Source organism: Quercus suber, unplaced genomic scaffold (genome assembly GCF_002906115.3).
Source record: "Quercus suber isolate HL8 unplaced genomic scaffold, Cork oak 2.0 scaffold_296, whole genome shotgun sequence".
NCBI lineage: Eukaryota > Viridiplantae > Streptophyta > Magnoliopsida > Fagales > Fagaceae > Quercus > Quercus suber.
In genome coordinates this window covers 131317-145674 of record NW_027069752.1, presented here as the reverse complement: position 1 = coordinate 145674, position 14358 = coordinate 131317, and the positions used below count along the sequence as shown (strand labels likewise).

The window sequence follows — 14358 nt, the reverse complement described above, 5'->3', positions numbered from 1 at the left end:
AATTTATCCCATCAAATCAAACTAATTTTTAGCAAAAACTTAATAATATTATCAAAGTGTTTAACAAGACAAATATCACAACAAAAACAAAATCTCATAGTATAACAAATAACAAAATAAAGGTAGAGAGGTAAAATATGTTAATATTGATATATTTGTTTAAATAGTAGGGTTTTAAGATATGAAATTTATAATTATAACATTTGTTAATGTGAGGCAGGATAGGGCGGGATGGGTCTAAAAAGTCTAAACACATCCCTACTTCGCCCCGTGGTGTGGGACTAAAATTTTGCCCCATCCTCGTCCCACCACTTTTGCGGGGCAAGGAAAACCCGTGTTGGTGAAGTAGGGAGGGGTTGGGCAAAATTGCCATCATTCATAAATATTATTATTCTTGATTTGTATTTTAATTTCTAAATATCCTTTAATTGTCATGGATTTGCTTTATTATCCATCATTATTCTCAATTTGATATATATTTAACATAATATGAAAGATAAAGGTTTTAATAATATATAGAAAATAAAAATAAAAATATATTTAATAGACGTGTTCGGCCATACCAGTATTTTATTTTTTCAAAAAAATTTGTGCCACTGTGTCGTACATGTACCCATACTTGTTCCCATACCCGTGTCCATTCTTCTTAGACAAGGTCAACTTTGAGAAGCATTTAAGAAATATGAAGAGTTTTGGGGGCTAACTATATTTCCTTTCAAAGTTTTAGGTAAATTTAAGGGGCAAAAATCAAATATTTGAAAAGTTTGGGGGGCCAACCATATTTTTTGAAAAATTTAGGGTAATTTTATAAAATTGGAAAAGTTTGGGGGCCATGCCCCCCCCCCCCCTTCATAAAATTCTTAGTAGATTCGCCCGCCCCTAAATTCATGTTTTTTTTTTTTTGGGAGAAACAAACACACACACACACACACAAAAGAGAGGGAAAGGGGTTCCAAAATAAAAGCACACCACAACTCTACTCAAAAGCCACGGTAACTTTTAAAAAATAGTGAGATAAGTTATACTATACACAACACACTCTTTTTAAGTAATGTGGGACAATTACCTATTCTTTTTTTTTTTTTAAAGAAACAAACACACACACACACGCAAGAGAGAGGGGAAATCATGAGTAATAATGTCTATTAATTTGGCGGACCACTCAAATGGTCTAATGGCACCTCAGGTTGAAAGGGAGAGAAGAGGTTCAAGAAGCCGTAAGTAGGAAATTCTAAACACACTAAAAAATTTTCAATATTAAAATATTAAAAATAACTAAATAAATAAAAAGAAAAGAAGAAGGGGTAATCTCATCAGGTCTATTAGTTTTTGGACACAAGAAGAGGTAAGTGTCCATTATTCAGTAAAATCTTCTCATTTGACATAGTTTGACATTGGTACGATGAGAGAGAGAGAGAGAGAGAGAGAGAGAGATTCGTTAAAATCTCTTTCTGTATATATATAGCAACAAAAACACCCTCATCAACTAGATTTCGGCCTAAACAAAAAACAATGTAGCAATGTTTAACACAGTACTTCGGCAATGTTTCACTCAAACCTCATTCGTACTATATAAATCCAAATAAGCACTTCGGCCCAGGCGGTTGGACATTCGGCCCAACCTTGGCCTCTTGCAAAGTGTAATTAAAAAATTAGGTGGGCAAAATGAAAATATATATATATATATATATTTTTTAATTTCCAAATTGGGTAAAACTATGCCTAATTTCTTGGAGATCATCCTCGTCAATTTCTCTAAAATAAAATAAAATAAAATTGGTTAAATACTATTTTGGTCTCTAAACTTTATTAAAAGTTTATTTTTCATCTCTAAACTTTAAGAAGATCATTTTTCGTCATTAGACTATTGAAAAGTTTATATTTCATTCCTAAACTGTTAACAATATTTTATTTGTCTTTAAACTTTACTAAAGGTTTGTTTTTCATCCCTAAACTATTGAAAAAAGTTTTTTTTTTTTCATCCCTAATGTTATCTCGAAACTTTTGAAATTTTTTTTTACAAAGTTAAAGGATAAAAAAAGAACTTTTTAAAGTTTAAAAACCAAAAACAAACTTTTATTAAAATATAAAGACCAAAATAGTATTTTACTTAAAAAAAATCATCATCAACTAATTGTTGGCCCAAATAACGTAGCAATATATAACACAGTACTTTATAAATCCACACAAGCACCTTGGCCCAGGCTAAGTCGTCATACATTCAGCCCAACCTTGGCCTCTTAGGACTACTTAAGCTTTATAACAGACTTGGGCCGCCCGAAGTCATAAAGGATATGTTCTACAAAAACAAAAAACAAAAAAGAAGTTTATAAGAAATCCAGATTCTAAAAAAATAATAATAATAAAATCTTCAAAAATTAAAATAAAGAAATTGAATCTGAAAAACTAAAAATCAGGCAAAAAGATAATGAAAAATTTCATAGTTAACAAAACTCAATATCTTTTTTTTTTTTTTCCTTTCTCTTACTTTGATGTATATAGGTTGTGTTATAGGTTTTAATTAGTTCAAATGGTAAAGTTTGTAGTAGTTTAAATAAAAAATTTAAAATTCAATTTCTGTCTGCACTTAATTTTTGGTGTTTTAAACTGATGATAAATGTTAGGTTCATGTGACTCTAACAAATATTAATATATTATCCAACTCAATATTTTTTGCAAGCAGTGTAACAACTCGGTCAATTTCGCATCCAACCAGTCCCGAGTTCAAGTGAGTGAACTCTTTGAGTTAAACACGTAACCCAAAAAAAAAAAAAAAAAAAAAAACTGAATGCTTCACAAGGAGGGAAACGAACAACGGCTTATCTTTTACTCGAAACACACACTACACTCTCTCTCTCTCTCTCTCTCTCTCAATTTTCAATGGCACTCTCTCTTCCCATTTCCAGTTTGGAAAGTGACATGAAAACCAAAAATTCAGGATGCCCAGAAAGTGAAATCGGAAGTCAAGGCCTGAGAAAGCAGATTCTCAAGAAAGGCAATTCATGGCAGACTCCATTTCCAGGGGACGAAGTGGAAGGTACTCCATTCCATTTCCCTGTCTGTAGTTCACACAAAGCTAACCAAAACAAAGAAAGCCAAAACATTTAATTTTCAGTCACTGCATGACTAATTAAATTTCATACATGCAAATTCCAGAGCAGCATACTTCTGTTTTTTTTTTTTTTTTTTTTGCTAATATCACATGATTATGAACATGAAGTCTGAGGATGTTTCATATTTTCCAGTTCATTTTAGCGGACGCGTCGAGGGCGGGGCTTGTCTGGATTCGAATGTAGATAAAGGAACTCCATTTCGGTTCAAACTAGGCCAAAGTAAGTAGTGTGCAAATCAAATACTCATGGTAGAGGACTAAAATGCTTTAGCTAGCTTACGATGTTGTATGCATGCCTTTTCATTTAACTAATTTTAATTATGCTTATTTATTTAGTAAAGAAGTTTGAATAAACTTGATTTTTTTTTTTTTTCACAATAATAAACTTGAATTTTCTCTTTTTTTTTCTCTCTCTGTACTTTGGTTTAGTGGTGATGTTTGGATTTAACTCTAGAGGGACTAAAGTCTATAATGCACATACATACATATAACATGTTATGCAGCGTAATTTTTTTATACACAAATTTTCAAGGAAAGTTTTATCATTCTTTTATTTTGCATTTTTCTCTTCTTTCTTTTTCCTTTCTTTGTTCACAATGCTTGCTTTCCTCTTATATGTTTAAAAGACATTGATAAAAATAGGAAAGATTTCCTTTGCATTTCCAATAAAGTTTGGCACAGAAGAATAATAGTTATTTAGTTATGTAGTAAAATAGATTGGCAAGAACATATAAGGAAGCCACCAAAGAACATAGGGGATAGCATTATGGCAGGTTCTCTTCCTTACTGCATGGGGAAGATCCCACCAAATACCACTAGAGATACTCTACAAACCCCTCTCAACCAGAGAAAAATGTATCCACTCCATTATTTCAATGCTCTGTCATTTTTTTCTCAAGCCCACTCTATGATTTTTCTTTACTAACTTAACCTTCAAAATGTCTCCAACCAATCTCACTGGTTGGTATATACCTTAGTTACTGGGTCATTCTCATTTTACAGACTAGCGACCAATAATCTTGAGGGCATCCAACTTTCATGCTCATGAAAATCCTTGTAGCAAAATACTCCTTCATGATTTCCACCTCCAGTTTCATTTTGGTATAGGCAAGATTCAATTTTAGGTCCTTTACTAGATGATGGTAGTGTTTACCAATTGTGCCAACTGAAATCCAAAAAAATGAGATGCCTTTGTAACAACTAAATGAGAATACAAGCCATAAACCCATTAAGAGAACAGGGTTTTTGGATTTGTTTTTCAAGATTTTAATTTGTATTTTAAAATAATAATAAAAATCACAATAAAAAGAAAATAATGATAACATTGAGATGCTTTTTGAAGAGCATTTTTTTAGAATTTCAATTCTATTATAACAATTCCTAAACTTTAATACCTTAGGAAGAATACTATTATAACAATCACTTCTGAAAGTATCAAAAAGTTGTCTGCTATGTTTGCATTGCCAAATTACAATGGGGTAGAAGTTGTAAGAGATGGCTCTATCGCTTCACAAAAATTGTCATATTAATTCTTCATAATTGTTCTTATTCTCCAATTTTCATATGTATTGAAAGTGAAAATAATAATTTATAATTTATTTTATTATGGAGAAACAATTGAGTTCATTAGATTTCATCTTCATTTAACTTCCATGACAATTTGGATTTCAGGTGAAGTCATAAAAGGATTGGATGAAGGGGTTGCCACTATGAAGAAGGGTGAGAGAGCAATATTCATAATACCACCAAACTTGGCCTATGGGGAACTCGGCTTTCCACCTTGATTCCTCCCAATTCAACTCTCATTTTTTATGTTGAAATGCTCTCTTGGACCTCCATCAGGGACGTTACTGGTGATGGAGGAATACTAAAGAAGATAACCAAGGAGGGTGAGGGATGGGCGACTCCAAGAGAAGCTGATGAAGTGTTAGGTAATATTGAATTGACAAACTAAACCATTGAAAAGTTTGGTCATTAAATTTGTGATTTCTTTTTATGCAAGTGAATTTTTCCCTAGGGGATGAGGCAAGGGAAATTCAAACTAGTGACCTCATCTTCATGAGGTGTGGTCCCCAGCCAATTCTACTACCCCATGGAGTGGTTATTAACTTTGATAACAAATATCAAGTTGCTGCATTAGCTTGGTAGGTTGCTAGACCATACTTCCTATCATCATTCTATTCCGATGATTATGAAGGTTGTAATTTCAAAATGATACTTTTGTGATACGAAAAAGGGAAAATACAAAAGAGTGTCTTAACAATTCCACAGAAATTCAGTCATATATTAGATTCATATGAGATATTCTCATCAGCAAATACAAAAGGCAATATAGAAACTGAAAAGAATGTATATTATCCTTTTTGGTCCATACTGGTAATTATTGCAGAAAGAAAACTATATGCTCAAAGAAGAGGCTTAAAATTTTGAGTCCTTGAACGGACATTCACTGACACAAGATGGAAAAAATCTGATGGAATTAAAAAAATAACTATCACAATGAATTGAATGGTTAATCTTCTTCAGACAGACAAGTTTCGCATGGAACTAAGATATTTACATATGTGAGCATGTCTTTCTGTTCTGATATGAATATTGTTTAGCTGATAAAGTAATCATAAACACAATAATAGAGCACTGCTTGTATAATCTAATCCCCATCATTCAAAGTGTGAGATTCTAATACCTCCCTCGGAGTCTGATCTAAGCATTCATGGAACGTTCATTTGAAGTAGCCATTAGACTTGGCTAGTGGATGGGATTGGGTGGCACTTGGACTGCTTTAGGAAAAAATTAAGAATGTCTGAAGTTAACTAGCCAGATCATCAGCTGTGTTATTTTTTCCTATTTAATTATTTTTAGACTTATGGGAGTGCATGATTACATTTGCGTTCTTCTATCTTTTCAGTGAAGTATGAGGCACGACTTGAGAATGCAGCACTTGTCTCCAAGTCTGACGAAGGTGTGGAGTTTAACGTAAGTGATGGTAAGTTGAACTTGCATGTTAATTAATTATGGAATTACACTTCCATTCAAATAGAATCAGATTTCTTCATCATAATTACTGTGAAGAAACATCTATAATAATTAGCAATGACTTAGAAAAATGTCAGTCTGCCTATTCTCAGAAGTTTTTGGTTTTTTCCCCTTTATGGGAAGTTGGGAACAGGTTATCTTTGCCCTGCCATAAGCAAAGCAGTGAAGACAATGAGAAGGGGTGAGAAAGCAGAGCTAGCTGTGAAGTTTTCATGTAAGTTGGTGCTGTTACTTGTTCCCTTTGAGGCAGTATGTCTTGAGTAAATGTACTTCACTTCCTTTGTTCTTCACCTTTTACAAGAGAAAATATATTAAGCTCAAGTCATTCCTTTTCAGATGGTATTAGACTAAATGAAAATGGAGCTGCAGACACTGATGATGTTCCTCCTGATTCTAATTTAACCATCAAACTTGAACTTGTGTCCTGGAAAAGTGTCGTTGATGTCACCGGAGATAAGAAGGTCCTTAAAAGGATCACAAAAGTTGGTGAAGGCTTTGACCGTCCAAATGAAGGATCCGTGGTGAAAGGTAATCTTATGATAAAACATATTCTAGTTTGTCAGTCCCATTTGTCTATTGAATTTTCAAATGTAGATAAAAAAATAATCCTGACAGTTTTCATAATTCATTTTTCTCAGTGACATACTATGGTAAACTGAAAGATGGAACAGTTTTTGAGAGGAAGGGGTCAAATGAAGAACCTTTTGAGTTTACAACCCTAGAAGGTACTTTGTTTTCTTGTGTGCACTACTTTTTGGAATGATCAGTAATCTGTGCATCTTTTGTAACCTTGATAATTGTCGCATAACTTTGCAGAACAGATAAATGAGAGTTTAGACAGAGCAATCATGACTATGAAAAAAGGAGAACAAGCCCTAGTCACTGTCACCAAAGGATATTTGCATAGCAATGACATTTCAGGGATGGCAAATGAAGACCTCTTTTATGAAGTCGAATTGATTGACTTCATTAAGGTTATCCATTCTTATATTTCCTATTCCACTTCCATTTTGGAAAAGGAAGTGGCAATCATTTTTGAAGCATTGATCATTCATTCCTTTAATTCCTTCAGGCACAAACTTTTTATGGTCAATATTCTAACAAGTTGTGTTGAATCTGTCGGTGGCTGTTTACTGATATTTATTTTGCAAGACTTCTGTTACGCCTTGTGATGCTAACCAAATATGGTGTGATTTGTAATGAAAAGCATAAAACAAAAGATTGAGATACTGCAAGTACAGTTAAAGATTCTTAATGGGCAATTATTATCTTGAGATGTCTTAAGTCTTCCCATATAATTAGTGTGATTGACTCCTGCATTAAACTAACCAGAGTGTCTCCTCTTTCTAGATATACTCAACAATGCACTTCTTAGTTTCTGTCCTTAGCACCTTTTTTTTTCCTATGTATTTCCTGCTTGTACAATTTTTATTTGTATCTTGAATTTAAAAATATAGTATGAAGAAGGCCTTAGAACTAGTTGCCTTTATCACTTGTCAAGTTCATAGTTAAATTCTAACAGGAACTGAAAATTTAAGTTTGCATAATTCACTCAATTAAAACTTTCTATCATCTTCAGACATGAGTTCGAATATCAGAGCTCTTTTTGTATATGAGTTATTCCACTGAAATCAAGCACATGTTTCATGTTTAGCACAATTTGGACTATGCTGTACCTCTTATTTCATGTCCTCTGTTATATATTTTTGTTTATAAATTATAATGGTAAGGATAATCATACAATAATAAAACCTTAAATCAATGCTGATGTGAGTTGCACATTAGAGCTTAAGAATAATGTGTCAAGCTTAAGAAAACAGCATCCTTTTCTTATGACCATTATTATGTAACCTGTACCCATTTTCAACTTATTGCCCATGTCTCAGGAGCTAATTTTTTTCTGCAATTTCCATATGGATTTCAAAATCATTATTTCTTTTTATAAACTAGGAACAACAAGAAGTGGTGGGCAAGACCAACTCTGATGTGTATGCTAATTATGATTTTTTTTTTCTTGTTCTGATGAATATGTCCGTGTACAGGAGAAACCATTTTGGAAGATGGACGCTAAAGAGAAAATAGAAGCATGTGAGAGGAAGAAAAATGATGGAAATGTGCTGTTTAAGGCTGGGAAGTTTTGGCGTGCTTCCAGAAAATATGAGAAGGAAAGTTCCTCTGATATGAAAATTCTTTTATTATACTAGGAGATAGTCTATAATGTGAATGGAGTAATAGTATTTTCTGCATGGACTGGCATATATTTTTGTTTTTTTTTGGGGGGGGGGGGGGTGTGGGGTGGTGTGGGATGTTGAGCATTAACTGAAGTATCTGCTTAACTGCTATTTTCAGGCTGCAACATATGTAGAGTTTGACCACTCTTTCACTGATGATGAGAAGTCCATAGCAAAGGCCCTATGGTTTTCAAGTAATTTGAACAGTGCAGCTTGTAAACTTAAATTGGGGGACTATCTTGAAGCTTCAACACTATGCACAAAGGTATGTTCCTCCCCACACCCTTTTTCTTTCTCTTCATTGGCAAATAATATACAGAGCCAAAAGGGTATAGAGTGCTTGATATGGTTGTGATGCAGCAAGCACTGTATTTGAGGGTATAGAGTGTTTGATATAGTACTGATACAGATCTTTTCTGATTTCCAGCTCAAGTCATTTTAGTTGGATTATTGTCTCTTGATTGTATTTATAAGACTCTAGAGTGCTTGATATAGTAGTGATGAATCAATCTAGACATAGAAACACTGGTATTGATGCTGGTGATGCTTGGAATGGATTGAAGCCTGGTGGAAACTTGATTCATGGAAGGGTCTTCTTTCCTATGGATGCCTCACAAATGAAAACTACATGCCTCTTAATGGCAGTATGGTGCTGGCAGTCTTGACTTTTTCTCAGACATTAACATTACCTGTATACATTTTTATACACAAAAATGACATTTTTAAAGCTTCAATTTCTCAATAATCAATCATAGAAATTTCTTCATTGTAAGATAACAAGAATGAATACTGCTTTTTTGCTTTGCGTCAGGTCCTAAAACATGATCCATGCAATGTCAAAGCTCTATATAGACGATCGCAAGCATATCTAAAAATATCTGAGCTAGACAAAGCCGAGGATGATATTAAGAGAGCTCTAACTAGTGATCCAAATAATAGGTATGAGTGTTGTGAATCCCATCTCTTCCTCTTTCTCTACACTCCCCTCCCACTGCTGAATTCATTGCATTGATAGTATGAAGACCAATTTGAGTAGATACTTCCTCTATGAATTTTTTGCTTATATTTTTCTTCAATTCATTAAAACATTATTCCTTCATTTATTTTGAAATAATAGAGATGTGAAACTCGTGTACAAGGAGCTTAAAGATAAGCAGAGGGAATATGCTAGATATCAAACTGAGATTTTCAGCACAATGCTTTCAAGAATGGGATAGTTGAAAAGTATTCCAGTTCTTCTCTACTAGCAAAGCTTCACTAATACTGGAATCATATGGGATTAATTTCTTTGATTTGGCACCAATTGGTTCTCAAGTGGTGGCCCATTGTATGGAAACCAGCCTTGTATTGTTTAATTCATGATATTAAAAGTTTCTTTTTTTTCTTTTTTTGGCCGAATGATATTAATAGTTCAATACACATCTATTGCTTATGTATTATAGATAGATAATTGGGCAGTTGTAGAGGATAATATCAGTGAACAATCTGATTTTGAAGCAAGACAACCAAAACTGATGCAATAACAAAATTGAAGAATTAAAAAAGAATAAAAAGTGATCCAGGAGCCAGCACCAAGAAAGAGGACATAAACTTAAGAGTTGGTTGGAGTTAGCATCAACATTTTGATAAACAAACTTAAAAACAAAAGCTTTAACATAGTTTGACAAACTCTATGTCAGGAGAGATAAACACCTTGGGGAGCTTCCTTGAGTAATTAATATAACATCTAGAGACACACTTTAACCCAAAAGGCCTAAACCCAATGAGTATGTGCTCAATTATGTTATATTAACCACTTATTCTTCTTATCTTTATTCAATGTGAGACTTCACTCACACGTGTAACCCAACAATCTCCCCCTCACGTGTGAGTCTCTGCCACTTTGTGGGCTTCAAGACTTCTCTGTGGGCGCCATTAAGGCTTTTTCTGTCCCCGTTGGGTAGGGACCATGAACACCTCATCACCTTTGCCGCACACCACCATGGGCTCTGATACCACTGGTCAGGAGAGATAAACACCTTGAGGAGCTTCCTTGAGTAATTAATATAACATATAGAGACACATTTTAATCCAAAAGGCCTAAGCCCAATGGGTATGTGCTCAATTATGTTATATTAACCACTTATTCTTCTTATCTTTATTCAATGTAGGACTTTACTCACACGTATAACCCAATACTCTATTCATAGGTAATACCAACCAAAATCCACCATTAATATTATGAATCACACCCAAAGTAAATCTATATACAAACTAAGCTCTCTCACTTAAACAATAGACAAACTTTCAACTGTAATTTTCAACTACCAAACTATTCTACAAAGTAACCTATACTCTACGTTTTTATGAGTCACCTTCTCTCCCATATGTAGAACCAGTTACAAAGCTATTTACAATACTATCTATATATAAGATTATAACAGTGAATAAAGAATGCAAATTTATTTCATTGATAAGAGTGAAATTTCCTTTCATGCAAAAAGTAAAAAAAAAAACGCAAATAGGTAAGTCAAAATAAAAATGTGAGTTAAGTGTGTGTTTGGCTGCCAATTAAAAAACCAGCTTATTTTACTATTCAGCTTACTTTTACTACTATTCATGAGCTTTACTACACTTTTTAGTACTATTCATGAGTCTTACTGTACTATTTCAGCTAACTTTTACCTTTATCTACAGTACTTTCAACAAAAAGTTTTCAATTTCAACACAATAAATAGATCTCAAACAAACCCTAATTACCAAAACCGAAGACAGTTATTGGCAGCCGAATGATATCTAACTTTACTTATTGCACCATTTTGTTTGGACACCACCCGAAGGGTCAAGATATGGTAGACATCCTTACACCTAATTGTTTTTTAGAAATGTTAATTTCCAAACTTAAACATCCTACAACCTATCACTTTTGATGGAAAACACTTGCCATGTCCCAAGATCCAACCTCTAATTTCAGCCCAATGGACAAAAGAAAACCAGGCTGAGACTAAAACTTTGTTCTGGGTGGTCCTCCTATCAGCCTCATTTATTCTTTAGGACAAGAGTCGGAGTAGGTGCTTAAAGATTTTAAGGGGCCGGCTATACATGGGCTGGGCTTGAGAGTAATCTTTTAAGGCATGGATTGGACATCAGAACACAAATATTTTGTTGTCTTGCAAGCATAAAGCTGGTCCATGTGGACCCATCCCAGGACATGATCAAGTTTACTTGCCCATTAAAGCTTCAATCCTGAAGGCCAGGCCCAACAGCTTCAAGTTCATCGAAAAGTAAAGGAACTCAATTCATTTCAACTTTCCCTGCATTTTAATTCATTAACACTCCCTGCGGCTTTGATTCATTTACGGCCTGTTTAGTATCTTTAGATGGAGGGGGAAGGAGGGAATAGGGGGGAGTAAAGTAGAGTTAGCTAAAAATCAACTAATTTTGTGCTAAATTTACTCTACTCTACTCTATACTCCCCCTCCCTCCCTCTCAATCCAAACAAACCATTAATTAGAAGCAGTCTACAAAAAAACTACTGCTTTAATTCAAAAGTCACATCAATATAATGTATTATATATGTTCAAAATTCACTCTCAGATGTCAAAAGTCTTAGAACCCAACCCAGATAAAGCCAAGACTTTGAGTTAAGCAGCGGAAATATAAACTAAAAATTTATGAAAATTCAAATAAGCATTTATTTAATATAAACTTCTTTTTCTTTAACCTTTTGTCAATTTTGGGATAAAATATGACCCAATATGTGGTGCTTGGGCTGATTCGTAAGGTTATTTGGGTTGTTCAGTGGAGGCGAATCAAGATTTTGGAGAGTGTGTGTTAAGTTTTATTGTTGGGCCCAGTACAAATTAGTCCCTAATATATCTATAAAAAAAATGATTATCAACTAACTCATATTGCTCCATCTCTCAATTAAATTAACATTTCTCAATATTTTCACTATTTTGAAACTCTTGAGAAAATAAGTAATAAATAAAGGAATATATATATATATATATATTATTTTGGTCTTTAAATTTTAGAGTCATAGACAATTTAGTTCTTACATTTTGATAATAACCATTCCAATTATTTTCAACGTGCAATTGGCTCTAATATCATTCAGCGGATCGCGAGCTATGTCACTTAACCCTAAAACCAATTATGGTCAATTTGGAATTTGCTTATTTTACTAAAATTGAAAACTTTTTACTGAAAGTACTATAAATAAAAGTAAAAATTAGTTGAAATAATACAGAAATATTCATAAATAGTACTAATAAGTATAGTAAGACTCATAAATAATAACAAAAATAAGCTAAATTATAAAATAAGTTAGTAAAAATAATCTATATTAAACGAACACACTTAAGTTTTTTATGATATTCGATATAAAGCAATTTTAAGGACAAATGTTTATTGCTCAATAAAAATAAAAAATAAAAAATAAATTAAAATAAAAAATAAAAACTTTAAACATGTTCAGAATAAAGCTTTTTCCAAGTCAAAATCGTCCAACTTTCCTTCACTAGTCCATGCCCATCGTTTTGGCGAGTGTATTACCATTAAAAATGGGTGGAGCTAGATTTGACAAAGTGCGAGCAGTGTTTCATTGTTTAAACATTGTTTGGTCAGGCTTTCGTCATTGTAACGTTAGGTGAAAGCAAAGTGGTTCTTCCTTCTTATCCTTTTGTGAACCTTTTGCTTTGTGAAGCCGAAGTTGATAATTTGCCCACGTCCCAGAACCGTAACTTTCTCCATCACACCAACCAATCCACCAACTCCCTCTGGGCCCCACACCCCTTGTTGCTCAAACTTTTGACTCACCATGATCATCACTCATCACCGCCAACTCCTGCACTCAAATCCAATTTCACCAACCTAGAAAATAATTAATTCCTGGATGAGAAATTGGTGGGCTTGGGGGGTTTTTTACTTTTTCAACAGCTTAGAGAAAAATCTAACTTGACCCTTTCCGTTGGAATTTTTAAAGCCACCGTTTGAAGAAAGGGGATGTTATATATTGCTTAAAATGTAAGCCATCAAAATATTCATGAGGCAAGGGCAAAGAATGCACCTGTGCCTGTGCATAGATGTTACTTACTCAAAACGTTCATTTAAATCAACCCTGGTCCTCTCATTTGGCCGCAATTTTCAAATGAGTAATGTTATATTTACAATAGTTTTTTTAAAAATTTACAATAAATCTTAAGTTGCAATTAATTGAAAGAATAATTTTTGAATATTTTTCAATTCTTTTGTTTGGGAATTTTAATGCCTCCACTTAAAAGTTTAAATGGAAGGGAATAGAATAGATAATAAAGAATTTTTATCTTCTCTATTCTTTCTAAAAAAATTCTTAAGTACTCTTGGAACATGAAAAAATAGTGATCTTCCCCCTTAACATTCATAATGGAGTCTATCAAGAATTTAATGAGTGGACCCACCATAAACATGAGAGGGGAGAGCACAATTCTCCGTGCTCCACGAGTACCAAAGAATCACTCTTCTCTCAAATTTTCATTCACTTAAAAATTATGAGGAATTGAAGAGAATAGAATTATATTAAATGAATTTTTTACTAAAATTCTCAAAATACCCATATATATTCAACCTTTTATTTTAAAATAGGGATCTAATAGTAATATTGTTATAAAAAAAAAATTATTCATTTCTCTATGTTACTTTAAAATGTGATCTAATAATAATATTGTCATAAAAAATTCTATTCATTTCCTATGAAAAAAAAAATAACTATTTTTTTTTATAGTTTTTTATATTTCTCATAAAAGTAGTATTAAAACTTTTTTAAAGTGATCCATTAACAAATGTTTTAAGGACACCCGTTAACTGGACTCTTACTTATTAATATAATAAAGGAAAATACTTTACCTAAAGGTCCTAACATGCAAATAGTATTAGAATATGAACATAGAAATATAAAAAATAAATAAATATTATAATATGGAGACCGAAAATTGTGCATTTTGTTTAAATATTCATATG

The 14358-nt window shown here is 33.0% G+C and overlaps 1 protein-coding gene across 1 annotated transcript; it reads left to right on the top strand.

Moving 5' to 3' along the window:
• The first annotated feature begins 2842 nt into the window (after nucleotides 1-2842).
• Nucleotides 2843-9763, top strand: LOC112007506 (70 kDa peptidyl-prolyl isomerase). Its single transcript, XM_065782299.1, is given in 13 exon segments — nucleotides 2843-3037; nucleotides 3246-3332; nucleotides 4784-4891; nucleotides 4894-5043; nucleotides 6021-6098; nucleotides 6282-6362; nucleotides 6485-6676; nucleotides 6787-6873; nucleotides 6965-7122; nucleotides 8191-8311; nucleotides 8496-8644; nucleotides 9191-9318; nucleotides 9497-9763. Coding segments are annotated over 13 exon segments (1596 nt in total). The 5' UTR covers nucleotides 2843-2880; the 3' UTR covers nucleotides 9597-9763.
• The last annotated feature ends 4595 nt before the right edge of the window (nucleotides 9764-14358 follow it).